This window comes from Sparus aurata, chromosome 12, assembly GCF_900880675.1.
Source record: "Sparus aurata chromosome 12, fSpaAur1.1, whole genome shotgun sequence".
Lineage (NCBI taxonomy): Eukaryota > Metazoa > Chordata > Actinopteri > Spariformes > Sparidae > Sparus > Sparus aurata.
The window spans coordinates 3,732,344-3,755,152 of NC_044198.1; the positions used below are offsets into that span (position 1 = coordinate 3,732,344).

Consider the following 22,809-nt stretch of genomic DNA (forward strand, 5'->3'; position numbering starts at 1 on the left):
AAAAGAAAAAGAAAAGAAAGGTATCCTGAAGTGGAAATACGCATGTTAAGCACAAGTACCCGAAAACTGTTCATAAGCCCCAAAAATGGAGATATAATATTTGGGTTGGGCTCTAGACTGTTATCGGCAGAAAGGATTTTCTGCAGTGATCACCTCTAATTATTGTTGTAGAGAAATATTTGTATCATCAGCAAATAATACCAGCTTCCATATTTTGGATACTTTACTTATGTCATTAATGTACAGAATAAACCATTTGGGACCAAACACTGACCCCAGGGGGATGCCACAAGCATTGTCAAAACACGATGAATGAATGAATTGTTGCCTGCCACTCAGACAACTTCTTAACCAATTTCAATACTATGCCCCTGATGCCGTATCATTTCAGTTTTTAACTCAGTATTTCATGACTGATTGTTTCAAATGCTTATCTGAGGTCCAGAAATAACCCAACAGCATATCTTCAATTGATTCAATTAGTACCAGTGATGTTGAGATGTTTGGTCTGAACCTGTATTGAATGTCACTTAGTAATTTTTGTTCATCAATAAATTTGTCCAGTTATTCATCAAAAACTTTTTCTAGAATTTTGGAGAATTGTGGAAGTAAAGAAACAGGTGTGTGCTTTGTAAAGTGGTGTTTGATCCCAGTTTTGTACAGCTGAATGACTTAAGCTATTTTGATTTTAGTTGGAAATGTACTGGTTTGGAATGAAAGGTTGCAGATGGCTGTTAGTGGTTTTGAAATCCCATCGATAACCCTTTTCACTACTGTTATGTCTATTTGATTTCAAGTCAGTAGATATCCTCGTTTTTACATGTATTAACAATATTTATAACAATCATCTATCATTTTACTGTCAAAGTTCTTCCTACATCTCTTTATAATATTAGCTAACTTATTCTTATATTGTTTGTATTTATTTTCTGCACCTTTAGTTTTTCTGTCTTATGAAATCTTCGTATAGTGTATTTTTGTTCTTGCAGGTGTTTTATAATCCCCTTGTGATCATGGATGATCTCTTTTTTTCTGCAATATTGTTTTATGGGACAATTTGTATCATGTAAGGATCTCATTACTATAACTGATGTGTTATAAATGTTTTTAAAAAAATATATGTGTGTTATATATGTATAATACACACACACACACACATACACACACGTTAAATGTAAAAAGTGACATTAACATTATATATTGCTCTGTAACGCCACCCAGAGGGTAGAAGGTGGAACAGGTAGTATTCAGGGTGAGATGTTTCACTGATGTTTCCTGACTCTGGAGGAAAAGACAAGTGTCCTGCTGGAAGATATGAACCACACCGTAATTAATGATTTATTTATTTTTAAGAGAAAAAGAAAAAGAAAAAAAAATCAATTTGCATGACAGATCACCGTGTGTAAAAACATGATATTTAAATGTAATTGCAAAAGCCCATGAGTGTTCTCATATGCAGGCAGAACTTAAAAGATTTTAGGTAATATTTATATTTTAAATCCCACTTTACAAAATTATTTAAATAACACAATTTTGTTGTTGTGCTTCAATAGATGCATTTTGATATCTCTAAACAAAAAAATAAAACAATTTTAAGACGGACATGATAGCCCTCCTTTGAAATACAGAAACGAGTAAATACAGAAACTCATAATGCCATCAACACAACCACACACGGCTTAAAGTATACACATACAAAAGCACGTTTGTATACACAGAGAGAGTGGTTGACATTTTTCCAATTTGTCCTACGTGCATGAACGCAACACCTTTCACTTTGTGGAATGACGTGTCAAGAGAGTGCCGGAAGCTTTCAGTCTGTCCAAAATGGCTTACCAGACACTACAACAGGAGTACTTACAGATTCCCGTTGTTACCAGGGCATATACAACTGCTTGTGTCCTTACAACTGCTGCAGTGGTAAGACTCATCCGTGTTATCATTGTGTTGGCAGGGACATAGCTTGGTGCCGCCTAACATAGACGTAACGTCGTTACTTAGCTGCTAGCTGGTTAGCTATAGCACCTGCGAGAAGGATACGTGTCTCAACCTGGTTATCCAGAATGTTAACTCTCTAATTCAAATTATTAAAAGATTAAATCGCACCTACATGTGGCTGGAGCCTTGGATTCATTTAACCAGTAAGCGCTCGCTAAATTGCGTTTCCGTAGCATAATTTAGCAGTCTACTGAGGGTTCACTCACTGATATGTCTTTTGCTGTTAATACTGCCAGGTAACAGCTGACTCTATGCTGATCTCCATAAAAGGAACTAACACTGGACATCTTCCAGAGTCTGGCTAAACTATACTTGTCTGTGTGATTGTACTATATATACTATATGTAAATATAACCTATAAATATAATATTTATGTCTCGTGATTTTTAGTATCTGTTATTACATACAGATCATGTAGCCTATCTATCTGTTTGTCTGTTAATTAACAGAGTAAAGATATAGGACTTGGACTCTATTAAGTTCTGCATTCAAAGTTGTACTTAAGGCCTGAATAGTTGTTTGTTAGGTATAGGCAGGGTTCATTTTGCAGAATCCTCTCTTTCAGAGATGTGTATAAGTTGTATTACATTATCATTATTATTGTTGATGTGTTAATAGAGGTGTATATAATGTTTCAGATGGACATAGTTGAGCTTATTCTAGCTATCATCTTATACTCTTTGTTAATTACTACATATAATTTAATGTTATAAACTAATGATATATTTCAGGGCAGATATGAATGTGCAAAGTAATTCCTGGCGTAAAATAAATGTAGTTCAGTTTAGAATGACCGTATTTCTCTCTTAATTGCAGTGGAGACGAAGTAAAAAGAAAAAGAAAAGAAAGGTAGCTTGAAGTGGAAATGCTCATGTTAAGCACAAGTACCTGAAAACTGTTCATAAGCCCCAAAATAGAGAAATAGTATTTGAGTTGGGCTCTAGACTGTGATCTGCGGAAAGGCTACGAAGCGTGAGACCACGGACGGATTTCTGTAGTCAGAAAGAGGATGCTGCATCAGAGCCAAAGAAGAGCGTTTGAAAATGAATTCATGATATCTGCAATTGGACATAAAACACTGATACTGATGATCAGAAAAATTCTAAATAACTGGCTATTAAATACAATTGTGTCTTACTGCAGCCATTGAAGGGATAGGGACGGCTGAATCATCTGTTGGTGCCAGTAAAACAGTTGTTTAGCTTGCTAGTTTTAGAGAGGCAGGGGGCTGAAATGTGGGCAGTGACACACACACACACAGTGACACGAATTAAAAAAGTGATATGATAAAAGGTGTTTGAGAGAAAAATGCCAGTATGAAAATATAACTGTCAGATAAAAGGCATCAGTGAAAACTGTTTTGTTTTGCACTTTTTCTCAAAGTGTGCTCGGACTGATACGTGTCAAAACAGGAAATAATGTGTTGATGTGCCACCCTTGGTTTCTGATGCACAAATGTTGAAGAAGGCTCTTAGTCATCCAGTCATGGTAAATCTAAGTGCTGTATCGTAAGGTCAACTGGACTTGTTTCACTTTCTTGAAGACGTCTCACCTTTCATCCAAGAGGCTTCGTCAGTTCTAACTAACTGTAGGGGAGTTGCAGGGTTTTAAACTCTGTGTGGGGTGTCCTCACAGAGTCATTACTTGTGGGTCGTTGATCCAACCAGGCTTCATGTGGGTTGCTATGGCTGGGTGGGTCCAGCTGTGAATGGTTGTTAAGCTGTCTGGTGACAGATGTCAGGCATTGATTGGGCGCATGAAGAGATTTGGAAAAACAGCTGCTGAAACCACATTTAGTATTCAGAGACTAACTGTTGACTTTCCTCGCAAGGTGTTTTCAGAGTTTCATCTCTGCCACACACCACTGAAAGTTCTGTTACAACAAGCTGCTTCATGCTGCTGGATTCTACAGGTTCAAGTAAATAGTAACTTTAAAAAAAAACAAAAAACATAGATAAGTCAGTTTTGGAAAACTTGCACACATTGAAATTTCCTGTCAATGAGGTTAATTGTAAAAATAATTTAACCAGATTATATTTACTACATTTAGTCCTACCTGTATATAGAAACAAAGTAGAATATGGGCTGTGTCTGGACTGCTGGTTCTGAAACAACAATACCTTTATCATCTTTAAAATCTCTATAATCTTTGTTTTGTCTTCTCTCATAGCAACTCGAGATCATCACACCATTTCAATTATACTTCAATCCGGATCTGATTCTAAGGAATTACCAGGTGAGTAAGCTGATCCAGTGCCTGTCTTCATCCTCAGGAGGTGGATTCAGGGCACATAACATTTATATACAGCGACCTGACATTAGTTAGCCAAAATGTACTGCTAAACCTAAGACCACCTAAAATTAAATTGCATTTGTTTGTCTCCTAGAGCACACGGGTGCTCTGTAAATCACTATATCATCAGGTGTCTGTCTACATAAATGGGGATCATATTTCAGTACAGCCAATCAAATCTTTGATAAAACATTAACATCAGAGTTCTATTATAGGCACAGCAGTCGGTCAAACTAAGGTCACACTGAGACAGGCGGCAGGCTCCAACACAAGAGCATTGGCTAAAATCAGGGTTAAAAAGAAATGCTACATTTGTATTGAAGAATCAGTTTTTGTCAAAAATACTGCACATCCATCATGTTTAATGAGACTGTCAGTGGATTGGTTATCGGGCTGCACAATATATCCTTTCAGAATCGACATCACAATGTGCATATGTGCAGTAGTCACATAACAGGATGCGCAATGTCAAGTACAGCAACTTAACTCAGTTCTGTCAGATTTGAGATGTGTTTCATTGTGTTCTTCATTGCATTTAAGATGAAAGTTAAGATTACAACACTTGATTACTTCAAGTTATCTGGTGTAAATTCCTGAATTTCTTTATTGACATATATATATATTAAAGAAAAACAAAATATCGCCTCATCACTGTGTTGACTAGATATTAAGCAGTTAAGCAAAGCCTAGCATCTCTTATAAAATGCAGCTTGATAAGCAATTTTGACCCAAGGAAATGACCTCTGGATGTGTTGATCTCACTCTGTGTTTATGTTATATGCAGCTGAATATTCTCCCTTTCTCTTTTTCTAGGTATGGCGGCTAATAACCAACTTCCTGTTTTTTGGTCCAGTTGGCTTCAATTTCCTGTTCAATATGATTTTTCTGTATCCTTCTCGAGTCTGACTTAATTACGTGTGTTTGTGTGTGTGTGTGTGTGTGTGTGTGTGCACACGCGCACGCGTCTGTTTAATACTATTGTGTAATATAATATATATGATATATATATTATATGTATATTGTATTTATAATACATTAATCAGGGTTCTCCCCAGAAATTTTTAGTGTAGCGGCGCACCGTCTGTCTGGGGGGGTGCGCGAACGCTCGTCAACGTCAGTCCCGGGGGGTGAGAGACACGGGCGGACGGACAGACGGACGGTCATCAACTCCGTCAGCCGGGGGACGGACGGACGCTCATCGCCATCAGCCGGAAGCTCCTAGCCGTCAACCAGGGGACTGACGGACGGACACTCGTCACCGTCACGCGCGGAGTATAGCGGCGCTGACCTAGCGGTATAGCGGCGCTGACCTAGCGGTATAGCGGCGCAGCGCCGCTGTTCCACCGTCTGGGGAGAACCCTGCATTAATCATTCAAAGCATTGACATTAATAGGTATGATGTGTTATTTAGGTGATGATGATGATGAAGTCTGGAACATTGTCATATCAGAATCTCTGTAGATTTCCTTAACGTTTGCTTTCAGGTACAGATACTGTCGTATGCTAGAGGAGGGCTCTTTCAGGGGACGCACGGCTGACTTTGTCTTCATGTTCCTCTTTGGTGGCCTTCTGATGACTGTATCCTTCACGTGAATGTGACATTAAAAAAAGCATTTGAACTTGCAGATAAGGAAGCATAATTAACAATTCAGTCAATTATTACTTGTATTAACCTCAACACTGACAGCTCTCTAGTGCAGCTAATGGTCCCTTTTAACTTCCACAAGTGATTTGTGTTTGTGAATGTGAAGCTGTTATTACAGGTTGGATCAGAATTTCACTTGATTACAATCCACTGCACTTGTACTGTGTACAGTAACTATTTAAAATAGGGCTGGTGCAACATATCGATGTAATCGATGGCGGTGGTGTGGGAGTGTCACTCCATGGTCTGTGTGTGTGAAATGTTGGGAACCCCTGCTGATCGGTTTGGTGAAAGACAAAGCTGCTATGTTGTTATGCAACTGGCATGCTGGTCCTACTAGTGATCGTTTGTCCTCATCGACTGATTGAAAATAACAGAAACAACCAGGATGAGGCAGATCATTACTGTGTTTTAAACTGGGGGACAAGACCGAACCAACGTGAAAGTGAAACTTAAGGCTACACAATTCAAAAACTAATCAATAGATTATTTGATTTAAAAAAAATTAAAAAAATAACAAATATTGTTAGGTGCAGCCCTAATTTCAATTGATTCTTATCTGAAGCTACTGTTTTCTCCTAACTGCAAGCTTGTGGGATACAGTACAGATGCTGCTAAATTAGAAGTGAGTGATACAGAGATCAGAAAGTGGTGGATGATATGCCCCTCCCATTCAAGTGTCATATGTAGATACTTAGTGGTTTACCACTGCTTATTATGAAATGCTAAAAACACACACACTTTTTACAGTTATACACCACTGGTGTGCCACATGCCTGTTGTTAATGGCATACCACTTAGACTAGTGGTATGTTGCTGGTTGATGGCAGTTGTACATGAAAACGGTGTGTCTATGTCAGTGGTGTTACACAGGCATCTACATGACCAACCAGCATGCAGCAATTCTTACTGTCAGACCTTGATTGACAGTCTGGCTTCCTTTAAATATTCTATATTTCTCCTGTTAGTAAGATTTTGATCCCCAATTTGCTGATTTGAAACCATAAAGATTTAGACTTCTCACTCACAACTTCTTGATTAGTTATATTGCACTAAACCCAAAAATACAGCTTCAACAGCTTCCATTTAAACCATTTGTTTTCATCCACATTGACAGCTATGGAGTGGACCTCTTTTTATGCATACTGATACACTGTGTTCAATTATTTGTCAAGAAATAAGTCTGAATGACTTTATGTACAGGCAGCACAGCGTTTACCGCTGTTGCTCAGCAACAAGAAGGACCTGGGTTCAAGACCGGGCCGGGGCAGGGTCTTTCTGTGCGGAGTTTGCATGTTCTCTCTGTGTGGGTTCTCTCTGGGTACTCCGGCTTCCTCCCACAGTCCAAAGACATGCAAAGTTAGGTTTATCGGTTATTCTAAATTGTCGATAGGTGTGACCCTGAGTGTGAATAGTTGTTTGTCCCTTTACGTCAGCCCTCTGATGAATTGGCAACTTGTCCAGGATGTACCCCACTGCCCAGTGTCAGCTGGGATCTGCTCCAGCCCCCCTGAGACCTTGAAAAGATACGCGGTTTCAGATGATGGATGGACTTTATGTACCACATAACAAACTGACTTTTACTAAAATTCCACTGGCCCGTGGCGCTTTTCATTAGCAGGTACTGTGTCAAACTAAAGCTCATACTTGACAATAACCACTGTGTCTAGCTGTCGCTGATGTCATGAACACTAACTCCACCTTGCTTGTTCCTGAGGCACAACAGTACCTGGCCATCAACATAAAATTTTAATGCTAGAACCTATTAAAACAGCATCTTTTGGCACCAGCTTTGTTCAGTCTTCACAGTATTTATTTACCACGTTCTTTAACAAGGTTTCAGATATTTGGCACTTTTGTGAGTCTGGTGTTCCTGGGCCAAGCTTTCACTATCATGTTGGTGTACGTGTGGAGTCGGAGAAACCCAAACGTGCGTATGAATTTCTTTGGCTTGCTGAACTTCCAGGCACCCTTTTTGCCCTGGGTGCTGATGGGATTCTCACTTCTCCTGGGGAACTCAATCATCGTGGATCTTTTAGGTACCGCTCACTGTCAGAATTACTTGGTGCTTTGGTGAAATGCTAAGAACCAAGGGGAAGTGGTGTGGTTGGTGGTGTCCAGTATGTAACATAATTTACATTTTTTTCAAATCTTTCTTGAGGTATCGCTGTTGGTCATGTCTACTTCTTTCTGGAGGATGTTTTCCCCAACCAGCCAGGTGGTGGAAGGTGGCTGAGGACCCCATCTATCATGTAAGTTTGTGTAAGAAACACAGTGAGGGGACCCCAAACAAGGAAACTAAAAAAGACAGATTGTTAATTTATGCTTTGCTTGATGCTAGACTGTGGTGACAGTTCTTTTGAAGCCTATGGTAGATGAATGGAGGAGCACACTATAACCCAACAGAAGAAATGCCTGTATAAAATGAAATGACACACTTCAAAGAATAGCTAATGACTGATTTCTTCCAAATGCGTGTTAGTTCATTTGCTGTTGGTCTCCAAGGAGTATCTGCACATGATGTGTTTTGGATAAACAAATAGTGAGAACAAAATCTGCATTCCTCACTCCTTCTCTCTTCCTTTGTTGTGATCTGGAAGCTGATTGACAGAGCTAATAATAGTTAGCATATTCAAATGAAATGTGTACGAATCTCCTCTGATTATTAACATTCATTGGTGGGCGATAAGCTAATTTTTAGCTATAAAACAAAGGAATAAATTGTTATGGATATCAGAAACTTGTAGAAAAACTACCTCTCTTAATTTGACAGCCGTGCAGAGATGTATGGTCTGTTTGTACATATGATGTGTGGCCTTAAGAATCACCACACCGACTTTGAATGAATATGTGTGTCTTTAGAAATCCGTCATCCTCCTCTGTGTGTCTCCCACAGAAAGATGCTGTTTGACACTCCAGAGGAGGATGCCAACTACAACCCCCTGCCTGAGGAGCGCCCAGGAGGCTTTGCATGGGGAGAGGGACAGCGCCTTGGAGGATAAATATGCCCCCCGATCAGGTCACTTCCAAGGACATTCCCTCAGAGAAATGAAGGGGACAAACATGGTCTTTGTTTTTGACATGTTTGTTTAGTTCTGGATGAAGAATGCCAAACAACCAGAACTGGTTTGGAGATAACCGTCTGTTGTGTTTGTATTTGGGCTTAAATCATCCTCAGAAACTCTTCTTGATGCCAGATCGTTGCTCTAAGACTATTGGAGAGAACTCAAGCTTCGAATGGAACTTTGGACGGTGAGCCTTTGGGCTCGGGTGATGTTTGTCTTCATCTCAGAAAAAATATTGATATACAACCACTGTCATATGAAAGAGGGAAAAATGACAGCAGTAAAATATTATCAGAATGAATTTATTCAGATGGCAAGTGCTTTTTTTTTCATTTCACTTTTTTAAAAAATAAATGTGTGTGGCAAACTATGTTTTGGTTTTCATCTCTTTCAAATGAGGCAGTACTGCGTGAAACCAAAGACCTCTCAACAAATTAGTTTAATTAATTTAGTCCGGGTTTTGGGGGGTTTTCTTAGCTGTACTCCATTTTTATTTCATTTGATACAAACAGCCTTAAAGAAACAGTTCACTCAAAAATGGAAATTCAGTCATCTACTCACCCCCTTGTCAATGGAAAGTCGGCCAAAGTTACATTTTTCTATAAAACATTTCTGCAGCCTCACAACAAGTTAGCATTGCAGCATTCTCCTAAACAGCTGAACCTGTTTTAAAACAGAAAAAGAAGAAACAGAATCAACCCTACAGCTCATCTGGCATAACCCAAGTGTAATCGATTTGGGTGCTGGGAGCTTCCACAGGGCAGGAGGAGCTGTGTGGAGACATTTAACTTTATTTTTCTCTGGATATTTGTGTTCATGTCTTCAGGGAGCTGCTTTGATGTTTTTTCTGTTTTAAGAAAAGTCCCCAGCTACTTCAGTTGTCTAGGAGAATTCCCCAATGCTGTTTTGCTGTGAAGCTCCAGAAATGTTTTGTGGATTACAAACCTGACTTTCCATCAACATGGGGGGAGGAGATAACAACTGAATTTTGGGTGAACTGTTCCATTAAATCAGCTATTTAGGTATGCAATAAACAATTAAATACACAGCAGGGGCGGTTCTAAGGGGGGGCCAGCAGGGGCCAGTGCCCCCGTAACTCTGAGTCTGAAGGGAAAGGCAGAAATAAAGTGTCTCAGCAGTTTACCACCCAATCAAAATTGCTGAAATTGTAAACACTGCTTTGTCTGAATGAGGGATTTGTCCTTTTTTCCGGGTTGTATGTGCCCCCTAACAAAAAAGCCGGCCCCAACCTGGCCCCCCTATTAAAACTGGTCTAGAACCGCCACTGATACACAGTCCACTGTCAAAAAATTACCAAGTGTATTATTTTATGTGACAATACATTTGCACACATGTAGACTGTGTCTGTGTTATCATGTGATCCAGGTTACTAGCCCAGCAGCATGTATGGAATGGGTTGTTAATACCTATCAGGAATGTTTGGCCAATTTTTTTTGCTTGTGAGTAGGAATAAGTTCAGTTTGTAGTAGGATTAAACATTTTGTTTATTAAGGGATGTCTTAAAGTTAATATAATGTATTGGATTTCAGTGTCATCTTTACATTCATAGATATCCATGTTTGTGCTTCACGTGTTTTGTGTTAATCTATATAAATATTGAGTTTTTATTGTAATACTGCACACGTTTACAAGAACTTCTGCGTTATCCCCAATGAGGTGGAAACACTAGATAACTTTCACAGAGCTGATCCCGATTTAGATCAGTAGGGGGCGGTAATGGGCTTTAGAAATTGATCCTCTACATTGAAATGAATTGAGAGTAAGGCTAATGTCGCGTTCGTGATTTTCGGAGAAGAAAGCCCACACTGTAGGCGTCAAAATCCACATCGCTGATCCTTTGACTATACTTTTTACAGCGGGACATTCATAGCAGCAGTAGTTGTTGTTTTTAATTTAATGTCGGCTTCGCTTTATATCGTTTTACACGTATAGAGCAGACATTCTCGAAGTTAATGTTTTTGTTTTGTAACGCAAAAAGCTGAAGTTAGAGCTTTTTTTTCAAGGAGTTCTCTGATTTCCCAGCTTTATCACAGGACACGAAGACACGTGAAGAAGAGAGAGAAGCTTAGTAGTTAGCTGGTTAGCGAATGTGTAAAGATGCAATTGGCTCTCAGTAAAACGTTTGGCCAGAAGCCAGTTAAATTCCAGTTAGAACAAGATGGGGACTTTTACATGGTTGGGTCGGAGGTATGTGACTATCTATTCATTGACTTTTAATGCCGAGCGCCCGCACGTTAGCCTCAGTTTCCATCCTTCTGGCTAGTTGATGCTAGCATGCTAACGAGCCCAAATGATGGCTGCATAAACAAAGAAATGCGTAAAAATGAATAGCGGGTTACAACAGAGTAAAGTAAGGCCAACAACCGGCAAATCAAAAATAATGCACGGTGTTCCAAGTCAAACAGCTAACAGCTGACCTAACAGCTTTTGCTTTTAGCTGTAACTTCTGACTGCAGCCTGCCTTTGAGAAAGGAACTTGTACTGGACTAACGTTACTAAGTTACACGAAGTAGCGTGCATAAGAGTTCTGTGTTTGAAAAAAAGAATGTCACCCCTCAGTCTTAATCGACGTCTGATATTTTATCAGCAGTCAGAAAGTTGTTGACGAAAAGAAAAAATAGTACAATCTTTATTAAATTATACTTACAACTGTGTCCTTTTTTCAGAATCAGAATCAGAAATCCTTTAATGTCCCGCAGACGGGGGCATTTGTTTGTCGCAGCAGCAGAATATTAAGACAAGAGCAATAGCAAAATAGACAATATATAATAGACAATATAATTAAAAAGGAAGAAAATGGAATCAAATCGACGTATATACATATTTACATGATATAGTGCAAGAATGGACAGTAATTTTTATGTACAGATTTTAAATATGTATAATAAATATGGGTGATGAAATGAGTTTGTACAGAGTTATTGCACAGTGCAGAGTACAGGGTGAGGTCTATATGGAGCAGTGCTGGTTGTATAGTCTGACAGCAGCAGGAAGGAAGGACCTGCGATACCGCTCCTTCACACAATTGGGGTGTTTGTGGTCTACCCAGACCAAGTTTAGGTTTTAAGATGAACACAATGTCAGTAGACTAGATGCATGCTCGAGACTGAGGTTTCTATGATCTGATGAGACATAATATTCAGACTAAGCACTATGATTGGTAAACAACACAACATCAGCATCGTGAAGTGCAGGGATGCTTCTTCACAGGAGGCCCTGAAGGCAGCAAAATACAGAGGAATCCTGAGGGAAAACCTGATGCAGGGAAGTCTGCATGACAACCCCAGCTCAGGAGGAGATTTCAGTCCCAGCAACAATCGTAATAGGTCCTCCCCTTGAAACTTGACAGCGCTTGAGGGCTTTTTGAAAGATTTAGTCTCCAAATACGTAAAACTGACCTGTCCACTTCGAATTGAGGCTGTGATGCTGCCAAAGTTGGCTCGACTCAATATTTACTTTAAAGAAGAAAAAGGCTTTGGCATAGACTTATGACATTTTAATAATAATTCAGAGCTTTGTAGGCAGTGTGCATTATCCTGCAAGACCACTCGTGTTTCCATCTGTTTTTTTCTTATTTTATTTATTGATTTTTTACTGAAATACTTGCCTTCTGCTCACCAGGTGGGAAACTATCTGCGTATGTTCAGAGGCTCCCTGTATAAAAGATATCCATCTTTATGGAGGAGGCTGGCCTCAGTGGAGGAGAGGAAGAAAATCGTAGCATCATCACATGGTGAGCCTTGTGCTTTTGTTCTTTTACAATGGACATTGAAAAAAGCAGTTTGCACTACTCCTTGTCTAGAAGTCCATAGGTCATATGCAATGATTGCTGCTACAAGTGATTCTATTAAACTTTGGTCCTCTTCCACAGTGTCTGCCATGTTTCTATAGAACAGACAAACCAGTCACTCGCTCTAGAGAGGGCTTTTTGTGTTTCTCACATTTGTAAGTGGCTAGTTTAGGGAAGGGCGGCAACCTCACCACTAGATGTCACTAAACCCTCCACACTGGACCTTTAAGTTGATATGTGTCTCTGTTTTCTTGCCCATTGTCCAATTGTAGCCACTAGTGTTACTCTGCTGAAGGCCTCAGAATGTGAAGAAATCTTCGAGGGTAATGATGAGAAATACAAGGCGGTGTCCATCAGCACAGAGCCCCCAGCTTACCTCAGGTAAATGTCTATCAGATGATGACTGACTGAAGCCTAAACATTGAACTCCTTTCCAAGCTTAAAATAATAAGTTTGAGAATGATAGTGAATGTGTGGTTCAGTTGACCTGCTTTACACTGGCCCCAAACAGAATTTAGTCAGCATATCTTAATCTTTTTCTTGCGAGTCCTAAAACTTTATGGAAGTGTATACTAAATAGTTTGTATAACATTGTCTTTTATCCTTTCTCTAAAGAGAGCAGAAAGCAAAGAGAAGCAGTCAGTGGGTCCCCACGCTGCCCAACAGCTCTCATCATCTCGATGCCGTGCCTTGCTCCACCACCATCAACCGCAACCGAATGGGGCGTGACAAGAAGAGGACCTTCCCCCTGTGGTGAGAACCATGTTTATTTTTATATGTCAAACAAAAGGTTCAGTAATATGGCTCATGCCCCCCCAGAAAAAAGGGGCATGGAGAGATGGAAAGACAAAGACAATAAATTAAGTGAATTTATATTCCACAGATAGTCTTTTTAAAATGAAATTTCATTGTTGATTCTTTCTTGGATAGAGTTTTCTTGCTGAGCTGCAGCAGAGGGATGGTAACGAGGGAAATTGGTACTAAATTGTCTATCATAGACTGCTGAATATTGCCGATAGGTTTTCAAACACTGTAGATGAATAAAAGTTTTGTCACATCGGTGACATGTTAGTCGAGGCATTATCTCAAGTGAAATGTAAAGAGTTGATGAAGCTGGTGAAATGGAATAATAATTGGCTGAGTCGGGGGGGGGACCCCTCAGAGAGTCACCCATATTGATTTCTTTCCAAAGACATTCTAATGTAATCACTTAAAGATAAATGTACATTTGTTGTTGTTTTTTTAACTTGCAAGGTTTTAAAATACGAAACCATGTGTGAGTCCTTTGTTTTACATCTATTTTGGAAAAGGGGGAGTTGAGGATGAGTTCAGGAGTCTCCCAGCCTGAGAAATGAAGCTGCTCTGTAGTCTGCTGGTACAGCAGCAGATACTGCTGCATCTGTTGTCAGATGGCAGCAGGGTGAACACACTGTGGCTGGGTGGGTGTTGTCTTTTAGTATCTTTGGGCTCTTTTAGGGCTGGGAGATAAAACGATAAAGATGAGTATCTCTAAATAACTTTTCCTAGACAGAAATATAAGAAATGGTTGATTAATTGATTAATTAACATTTGGCGATTAATCATTGACAACAAATCAATTAATTGTTGAAGCTGTAAAACAGTACTGATCTTAATGTGTAAGTGGTAAGACATATTAGAAGAAGATGAAGAATTGCTCAGAAAAACAGTAGTACTCAACAACGAGTTCTGTTGTGTCTTGTGTCTCACTCAGCTTTGATGACCACGACCCTGCAGTGATCCATGAGAACGCAGCGCAGGTCGAGGCGCTGGTCCCCATTCGTCTAGATATGGAGATTGACGGACAGAAACTGCGAGACGCCTTCACTTGGAACATGAACGGTAAATATCTACATCAGCCAGCTCCAAAACGTATAGTTTGTCTCCTGTCTAATCTTTCTGCTGTGTCAAGTTTTTCCAACTGTGTTCTTTTGTCTGACCTCACCAATCTGCTATTTCTCAGAGAAACTGATGACCCCGGAGATGTTTGCTGAGATTTTATGTGATGACCTGGATCTGAACCCTCTGGCCTTTGTTCCCGCCATTGCCTCAGCCATTCGCCAGCAGATAGAATCCTACCCCACCGACAGCATACTAGAAGAGCAGGCAGACCAGAGAGTCATCATCAAGGTCTGTGCTAAACCAAAGGAATAATAATTCCTCATAAATATCAGGTAGTTTTACAGGGAATGTACCAGAACATGCCACATTATTTTTTTTTTGACCTTTTAAAGAGAGAATGAACATAAAGTTAAAATAAATAACACATGAACATGAAGAAAATCATACATACATACTTGGATAAACAATGGGGGAGTAAAGAATGTGTTTCTGGTGTTCATAAATTCAGAGTTTGGTCTGATTTGCATCTCTGTCCGCACCAGATCTCCAGCAGTTAGTCTGATTTGAACAAGACTTCTTTGGGGCAGGCTTTCAGTAATACTGAATAACATTCAACCAGCTAAAATATTTCCTAGATGCATAGCTTGTTGTTTCCCACTGTCTAAATATCTACTCCCACTTGTCTTGTTTGTTTATCAGGTCGGATATTGCAATTGACCAGCCCTTCTCAAGTTCAGTCACAAATTCTTAATTGGTCTGAGATCAGGACTCTGACTCAGCTGACATTAGGACACTCACATTGTGGTTCTCAAGCTGTCCCTGTTTAGCTTTGGCTTTGTGTTTGGGGTTACTGTCTTGTTGGAACACAAGTCTTCTCCCAAGTCGCAGATGTCATACCGACTGTTTTCAGGTTTATTGCCAGGATTTTTCAACAATAACAAGCAACCCCTCAGTGTGTTGCATTCGATGGCCAAGAAGTTAAATTTGCAGAGACTGATTTCAATTTAGAATATAACAATGATTTTCTGTTTTTCTCTGTCAAAAAAGCTTCATTAAATATTGTGATTTGATGGTTAAAGACAATAAAACACCCCTAAGGAGGTGAAAAGCCCTTGAAATTTGGCCAGACTCAGCCCTGCTAACCGCTGACTACCGTGTCAAGCAGCCAAACTGTAGTACTTCCTGTTGTTTTAGATCACCAACATGCACCTGTTCCTTTCACCTCATGCAGTATCTTTGCCTCTCCCTTCACACCCCTCTTCAACTAATCCGTACCCTCCCGTGGAGGCACCTCACAGTTTAAAAACACATGCTTTACAATGAGCCCTCCAACCGTCTCCACACAGACTGCACTTTTTACACAGCTCATTGTTGTCTTGTCAAGACTATCCTCTGTTTTTCTTCCAGTGGTGGAAGAATGTCAGGCCTTTTTCTCACAAAGTGATGAATTGAGATTTAGCCTTTGTAATATTAAAGACAAGGGAATCAAAAGCACATACTGCTACTGTAGGACTGGTATATATGTCGGAAATTGGTATAGAAACATCAACGTGTAGATAATGTTTATCTTGTTCCTCAGCTGAACATCCACGTTGGAAACATCTCTCTGGTGGACCAGTTTGAGTGGGACATGTCAGAGAGAGAGAACTCACCGGAGTCGTTTGCACTGAAGTTGTGCTCTGAGCTTGGTCTTGGAGGAGAGTTTGTCACCACTATCGCCTACAGCATTCGTGGTCAGCTCAGCTGGCATCAGAGGACCTATGCTTTCAGGTCAATCATCCACTCATTTTCAAAAAGCTGTTTAAATCACACGATACACTTGTAGTTGTAGTCTACACTGACATGTTTTTGTGCCTTAACCTATCCAAACAGCAACTGTTTACATTTGACGATGGCTAGTGTTGCAATTTGTCTACAGTGAGAACCCACTCCCCACAGTAGAGATTGCCATCCGCAACACAGGCGATGCAGATCAGTGGTGCCCCCTACTGGAGACCCTCACAGATGCTGAGATGGAGAAGAAGATCCGAGACCAAGACAGGAACACAAGGTGAGACAGTCAAATACAAAAAGGTCAGACTATTCAATGAATATATAGAGTCTGTGGTGAGATGTTTCCATTCACTCATTAAGAACATGTATATCATGGCAGTCTTCAGTTCCAATGATTCCTACAGCTCTCAGTTTTCTGTGATGGAATGAGTGGAACACAAACTACTTTGTCACAATAACATTCATGAAGTTTGGTTCAATAATGAATTTTTTATAGGTCCTCTGAAAATGGGACCAAATGTGCTGGATCAAAAATATACATACAGTGAATTGGACGACCAGTTTTGGGGATTATAGAAAGTTGTGTGAATCAAATGTTCCTTGTAGCATGGCCTCTTAACTTCTTCTGAGTGATTCTGATGAATAACAGCTGCTGACTGTCTGGGTCCATTTATAAAGCACTTGTTTGATACAGCAATTAGACATAGCCACAAACACTACAATGGGAAAGTCCCAATATTGATCTGAAAGAGCTCATTATTGGAGCCATTTCAAAGCAGTTACAGGTCCCAAGATCAACTGTGGAAACAGCTGTTTGTTAGAATAAAGTTCTGACAAACAGTTGAGTCGCTGCCACAATCAGGAAGGAAACACAAACTATCAGCTGCACTGTTTCCTCTAGGATTTTTTTCAGCAGCGGGGGCAGGCTCTCCGGGGAGCCGTGGCGGCGTAAACAAATGACACTTGACTGCGGATTTTACTTTTATGCCCAGCATAATCCCCCTTTTTATTGAATGACTGGCATGGAAAATGGCTTTTTAAAGGCTGAATGTAAAAATAAAAAATAATAACAAAAAATACAACAATAAATAAAAAAAAATATATATTTAATTTAAATGTAATTTAATTTAGGGTCCCACTCCTAAATGAATGTAGAGGAAACACTGACCTGCTGCTGAGAGAAAACTGGTCAGTCCTTTGGCTGCTGTGGGAAAAAAATTTCCCTGTTTGTGGGACAATAAAGGGATTGTGATTGTAAAGGTGAGGCCTTTGACCCCAAGAATACCATACCCACTGTCAAGCATGGTCCTGGTAGTATTGCCAGTGGATCTGCTGCTCTAAAGAAAGTGAATGGAATAATGAAGAAGGAGAATTATCTCCAGATTCTTCAGGAAAACCTAAACATCGTCAGTCAGAAAATTGGGTGCAGTTAGGTGTTCCAACAGGACATTGATCCCAAACACACATCAAAAGTGCTAGAGGAATGGATAAATCAGGCTAGAACTGAGCTTTTGGAATGGCCCTCATAAAGTCCTGACTTGAACCCCATCAGAACATGTGGACTGTGCTGAACAAACAAGTCTGTGCCAGGAAGCCGACAAATTTAGCTGAACTTTACTGATTCTGGTAAGAGGAGTGGTTAAAAATCCCGTCAGGACTACCAGGAGCTTGTGGATGGCTATCAAAAGCACCTAATTGAGGTGAAAATGCCCAAGAGACGTGCAATCCAATATTAGAATTACTGTATGTATATTTTTGATCCAGCAGATTTGCTCACATTTTCAGAAGACCTATAAATAATTCATTATTGAACCAAACTTCATGAATGCTTTTGGGACAAAGCAGTTGTCTGAAGACTGTTACGGCTTCGGTCAGTAACATGTCTCTCCTCCCACCACTCATGCAGTAAGAGAGAACAGAAAGTTTCTGGTATCCATGCCCACTTATATCCAGTAAGGACAGAGGACTCCATAAACTGGCAGCTGTGTCTGCTTGTGAACACACAGATAGCAGGATTGCTTGTCTATCTACAGCATTATTACCCTGATGCTCAGATTATTCTTACACTTTGTCATTGAATTGTTATGATAATGTGAATAAACGTTCTTTTTCCTAGGCGCATGAGACGACTGGCCAACACGGCTCCATCCTGGTAGAAAGCGACATGAAGCTACATCAGATGATGTGTCCTCTGGAGTTCCACACACAGGTCATCAGTAAAGCATTGATGAAGCATCTGGACATTGATGGAAGCATGAATGAACTCACATACATGTGGTCAGTCTCCATGGACACCCCACCGACTGGACACAACACACACACACATCCAGGCATTCCTCTGCACACAGGTCATCATGTTTTACTCTGCCTGTAGCACATTGCTCATGGAAACAGTTCAGATCAAAGCAGCATTAATGTTACATTGAAGGTTTTTCTTATGTCTGCTACACAAGTTACTGCTACACACCACACCATGCATTCACATCACATGTGTCAAGCCACAGTACAGAACACTGACTGGGTTAACTGTATCTATATGACTGGTTAGTGAAATGACATCTTTTAATTGTGCTGTTACGCTGATCTGGACCGTATTGTAAGGACAACTCTTACACCTGTTGAATTCTTCAGACTTTTATGACATGTTTAACAGAGGTCTTAATTTATCTATGTGTCTATGATTGAGCACATTAATGTAAATCCTGGCCTCATCAACCTCTGAAGGTGTTTTTCACAGCGGACATTTAAACATCTTTGAAAGGAAAGAGAGACGGGTAGATCTAAAAACAATAACATTGGCTCTGTGTCTCAGGACTGACTCACAGAACCACATGCAATGAAGTTAAAAGTAATATTAACATTTCAAAGGCCCCATTCCCACTCGCCGTGCCAGGTGTCTTGTATCTGGATAAAATCTTCATTAAATTTAAGACATTTCATTTACACTCGTCATCACACTTTTGTGTCTACAACAGAGGCCATGGATGTAAGAACAACAGGCAGTGAGTGGACATTTCCACAGACTGCTCACTGAGATAGTGACACTATTAGAGGAAGCAATAATATTTATACTTATTGGTCACACAGATGCATTTACACCTGTTCAACATCTGACTAGAATGTGTCTCAGTCAGTCTTGGATGCATTTCCACCAGCATGAAGTGGCTCTGTGTAAAGTGAGTGTGTGTTTGTTGTTGCTTGACTTATTCCCCAAGAAAACAGTGAAAAGGTGTCAAATATGTTTTTCATATATCACTGCAGACTACATATGTTTGAGTTTTGGACTGTTGGTCTGGCAAAACAAGACTCTTGAAGATGTCACCATGGGCTCTGAGAAGTTGTGATGGGCCTTTGTTTCCACATATTATGGTATATTATCAACTGAACAACTCAAATTGGACTTGGAAAACAAATCTTGGTGCATGATACACAAGAAATACAGTAGCACATAATGCCCCTGTGATTGGAGCTTTGATAATTCTGACTTTGGTGGCAGTTATTGGAAGGACTGAAAAAGCTGGGAACAAACTGGGATGATGCGAATGGTAAGCAGACTTGCCAACAAATCATCATGTGAAAGATTCCATAATCGTATAAAAATATTTCACACAGGAGATTCAGTTAACATTGATGAGCTACATTAAAGTGTATTGGCTTCTCCTGTATACTGTGGGTGATGTAAGTGTTTTCATCTGACTGAAATGACCAGTATGCATGTGTAAAATCAAACTACAACAATCCCTGATAATGTAACTGCTGTCCAGACAAGTCTTCAGACAGTGACAGTGGCTTGGATATGTAAAGAGTTTTCACATTCTGGTCTTGGTACCAGTTCTGATCAGTTCTGTGCGCCATTGTTCATCTGCATGCTGAAACATAGGTAGTTCATACTGTAGCCTAAGCATGAGGGACTAACTATTCCCACTGTTACTTCTGTTTGCGCTGTGCCTCACATTACATCAGTGTCAGCAGACTGGAGCCTCTGTGTTACTGGGAGTGGAAAAACAAGCTGACAAGAACCAATGGTGTCTTTTAAAGTGATGATTTTCAACTTGAACATACTCCAGAGAATGATGTTAATGTATGTACTGTTGCTACTTGTTCTCTTCTTTTGTAAAATTGCTTTACCTTTATAGTGGACTTGTTTTTATATGAAAAATAACAATAAAAAAAACCTGTTGAAAACATGTTGTTTTGTTAACCTGTGTGTCTTTTTAATTGAGTGTTTTGTTGATTTCTCACCAGTTGTTCATCACTAGATAAATAACTTCAAGTGTGTGGCTGCAGTTGTCTATTTAGTAATCAGTCACCCTCTTAAAGAGGGCATTGACTGAATCTGGGTGTGTATAAGTCACTTTGAAAAAATTGGGGTCTTAAACTACAGTTGTAATTTCTGCTGCTATCTAGGACTCAGGCAAAATGAAAGACTGCAGATGTGTGGGATCATGGGAGTTGAGGTCTTTCATTGTGAATCAGGCAGGGATGTTCATGGCCAACATAATATAATTATATTCAAATGATGTTCAGTAGGGGTGGTGAAAAAAATCGATTATTGATTAATCGCGATCATAATATTGACGATAATGATTCGATTATTAAATTTCCAAAAATCGATTAAAAAAAAAATATATATTTTTTTTTTTTTTGGAAATAGTAATACAAACTGGAGTACTTCTCTTACTGGCTTCCGCTACATGGTCCACAGTCTGGAGCCAAGATATATTATTCCATCCCGGAGCTTTTTCACACTTAAAATCGATTCCAACTCTTTACAAGGAGACAAACCTTTCAAACCTGCAAGTGTCCCTCAACTCTGCTCACAGGGTAGCAATAACGTGTGATGCCTGGACATCCAGAGCTACAGTCTCATACGTGACCGTTACAGCTCATTATGTCAGCAGTTAATGGAAGCTAATGTTCTACGTACTTCAGACGAAAGCTATGGATGATAGCCACACAAGCGCAAATATGTGTGAGTTTCTCAAAGCAATGGCAGACAAGTGGGGAATAGAGAAACACGCCCTGGTTCTCGTCACCAACAATGCTTCTAACATGAGTCCGGCTGCTGAGCTTGGCAGCTTTCTTTTAACAGTGAAACACTACATTTAAAACAAATTTAATTTTGATATTACAGTTACACTATACAATATTGAAGGTGCAGTGAGGTGTTACTCAAAAGATAAGTGAAATAATTCAGCAGCAGACTGATGTTAAATGGAAGATCAATAATCGTTAATAGTTGAAAATTGAATCGATAATCGTTAATAATCGAAAATCGATTTGTAATCGAATCGAGACGTCAATAATCGGAATCGAATCGAATCGGGAAATTTTGGCCAATTAACCACCCCTAATGTTCAGTCACGTTGATGAAATTCATTCCTCACTCTGTGACCCTTTCTTGGAGTTGTAGTGACAGGCAATCAAATGAAACGCGCCGTTACCTTGAGTAAACTTAGATTTAAAAAAAAGATTTCTCTACTTTGCATGATGTTGTAAACATGTGGAATAATGGAAGGACAGAACTTAACATAGATAACAAAGGTCTAGTCATTTGTAGATATTTTAACGCAGCAATTTTTGACCTATTTTATCTTTAAACTTGTACAATCCTGAGAAATTCAGGGTTTTGCACTTATTCTGAAGGAACTTCAGTGTTGTGTTAGCTGTTTGTTAGCTTATGTTAGTGGACCCTAGTGGTCTTAATTTCTAGATTAATGTTAACCAGTGTTACTCTCTGTTAGCAGAGCGGAGAGAGGACCTTGGTTAACGTGCACAAAATAATATCCTGAGAACTGTCGCAGAAATTGCCACAAAAAAAATCCAGTTAGCGTCCCTAACCCAACTTTAACAAATCGCCCATAGGCTTGAATAGAGAACAGAGAGAGACAGGGAAGACACTGTGCTCAAATAAACGAGTCATACTATTGAAATAATACAAAGTGGCATGAATAAATGTGAAGTGCTCAGACTTGGTCTCAGCTCCCATCTAGGATGCCTCCAGAGAGAGCGGGTTTGGAGCAGCAGATGCTCCTTTTCTTTACTTTCATAAAAAAAAAAGTCAGGTCTTACTAACTTACACAAAATCTGAAAAAAGTTGAAACCCTCCAATTTCTGAGACAGTTGATTCAGCATCAAGACATGAGTGGGATTCTGTTGTATCTGCAAATAAAAGAATTCCAATTGGTTTGGTAATTCGTGATGAACACGTGAAAAAATTGTTTACAAAGAAAGCTAATTCTTTAGTCTTCCAATATACATTTGTAATGGTAATGTTATTTTTTTCATCTTTAAGCGTTTATTACATACTAACACTATATAGGAGCTCCACAGATGGTTCATACCCAAGATGCTTCAAACCCTA

At 39.6% G+C, this 22,809-nt stretch overlaps 2 protein-coding genes across 2 annotated transcripts; both read left to right on the forward strand.

The window, feature by feature from the left end:
* Positions 1-1,765: 1,765 nt before the first annotated feature.
* Positions 1,766-9,371, forward strand: derl2 (derlin 2). The gene is made up of 7 exons (XM_030434641.1): positions 1,766-1,920; positions 4,169-4,234; positions 5,105-5,178; positions 5,776-5,869; positions 7,780-7,975; positions 8,098-8,188; positions 8,833-9,371. The coding sequence occupies exons 1-7, from the start codon at positions 1,828-1,830 to the stop codon at positions 8,936-8,938; spliced, it is 720 nt and encodes a 239-aa protein (XP_030290501.1). The 5' UTR covers positions 1,766-1,827; the 3' UTR covers positions 8,939-9,371.
* Positions 9,372-10,808: 1,437 nt separating this feature from the next.
* Positions 10,809-20,632, forward strand: LOC115593138 (SWI/SNF-related matrix-associated actin-dependent regulator of chromatin subfamily B member 1-like). Its single transcript, XM_030436528.1, has 9 exons — positions 10,809-11,209; positions 12,644-12,755; positions 13,085-13,193; positions 13,428-13,565; positions 14,545-14,672; positions 14,794-14,960; positions 16,252-16,442; positions 16,591-16,722; positions 18,562-20,632. Exons 1-9 carry the CDS (start codon positions 11,120-11,122, stop codon positions 18,599-18,601), a joined length of 1,107 nt encoding a protein of 368 aa, XP_030292388.1. The 5' UTR covers positions 10,809-11,119; the 3' UTR covers positions 18,602-20,632.
* Positions 20,633-22,809: the final 2,177 nt, after the last annotated feature.

Coding starts and splice junctions, on each gene's coding strand:
- derl2 (XM_030434641.1), top strand. CDS start 1,828: ATGGCTTACCAGACACTACAACAGGAGTACTTACAGATTCCCGTTGTT. Junction 4,235..5,104: donor TGATTCTAAGGAATTACCAG/GTGAGTAAGCTG, acceptor CTCTTTTTCTAG/GTATGGCGGCTAATAACCAA. Junction 5,870..7,779: donor TTGGTGGCCTTCTGATGACT/GTATCCTTCACG, acceptor ACAAGGTTTCAG/ATATTTGGCACTTTTGTGAG.
- LOC115593138 (XM_030436528.1), top strand. CDS start 11,120: ATGCAATTGGCTCTCAGTAAAACGTTTGGCCAGAAGCCAGTTAAATTC. Junction 14,961..16,251: donor ACCAGAGAGTCATCATCAAG/GTCTGTGCTAAA, acceptor CTTGTTCCTCAG/CTGAACATCCACGTTGGAAA. Junction 16,443..16,590: donor CAGAGGACCTATGCTTTCAG/GTCAATCATCCA, acceptor ATTTGTCTACAG/TGAGAACCCACTCCCCACAG.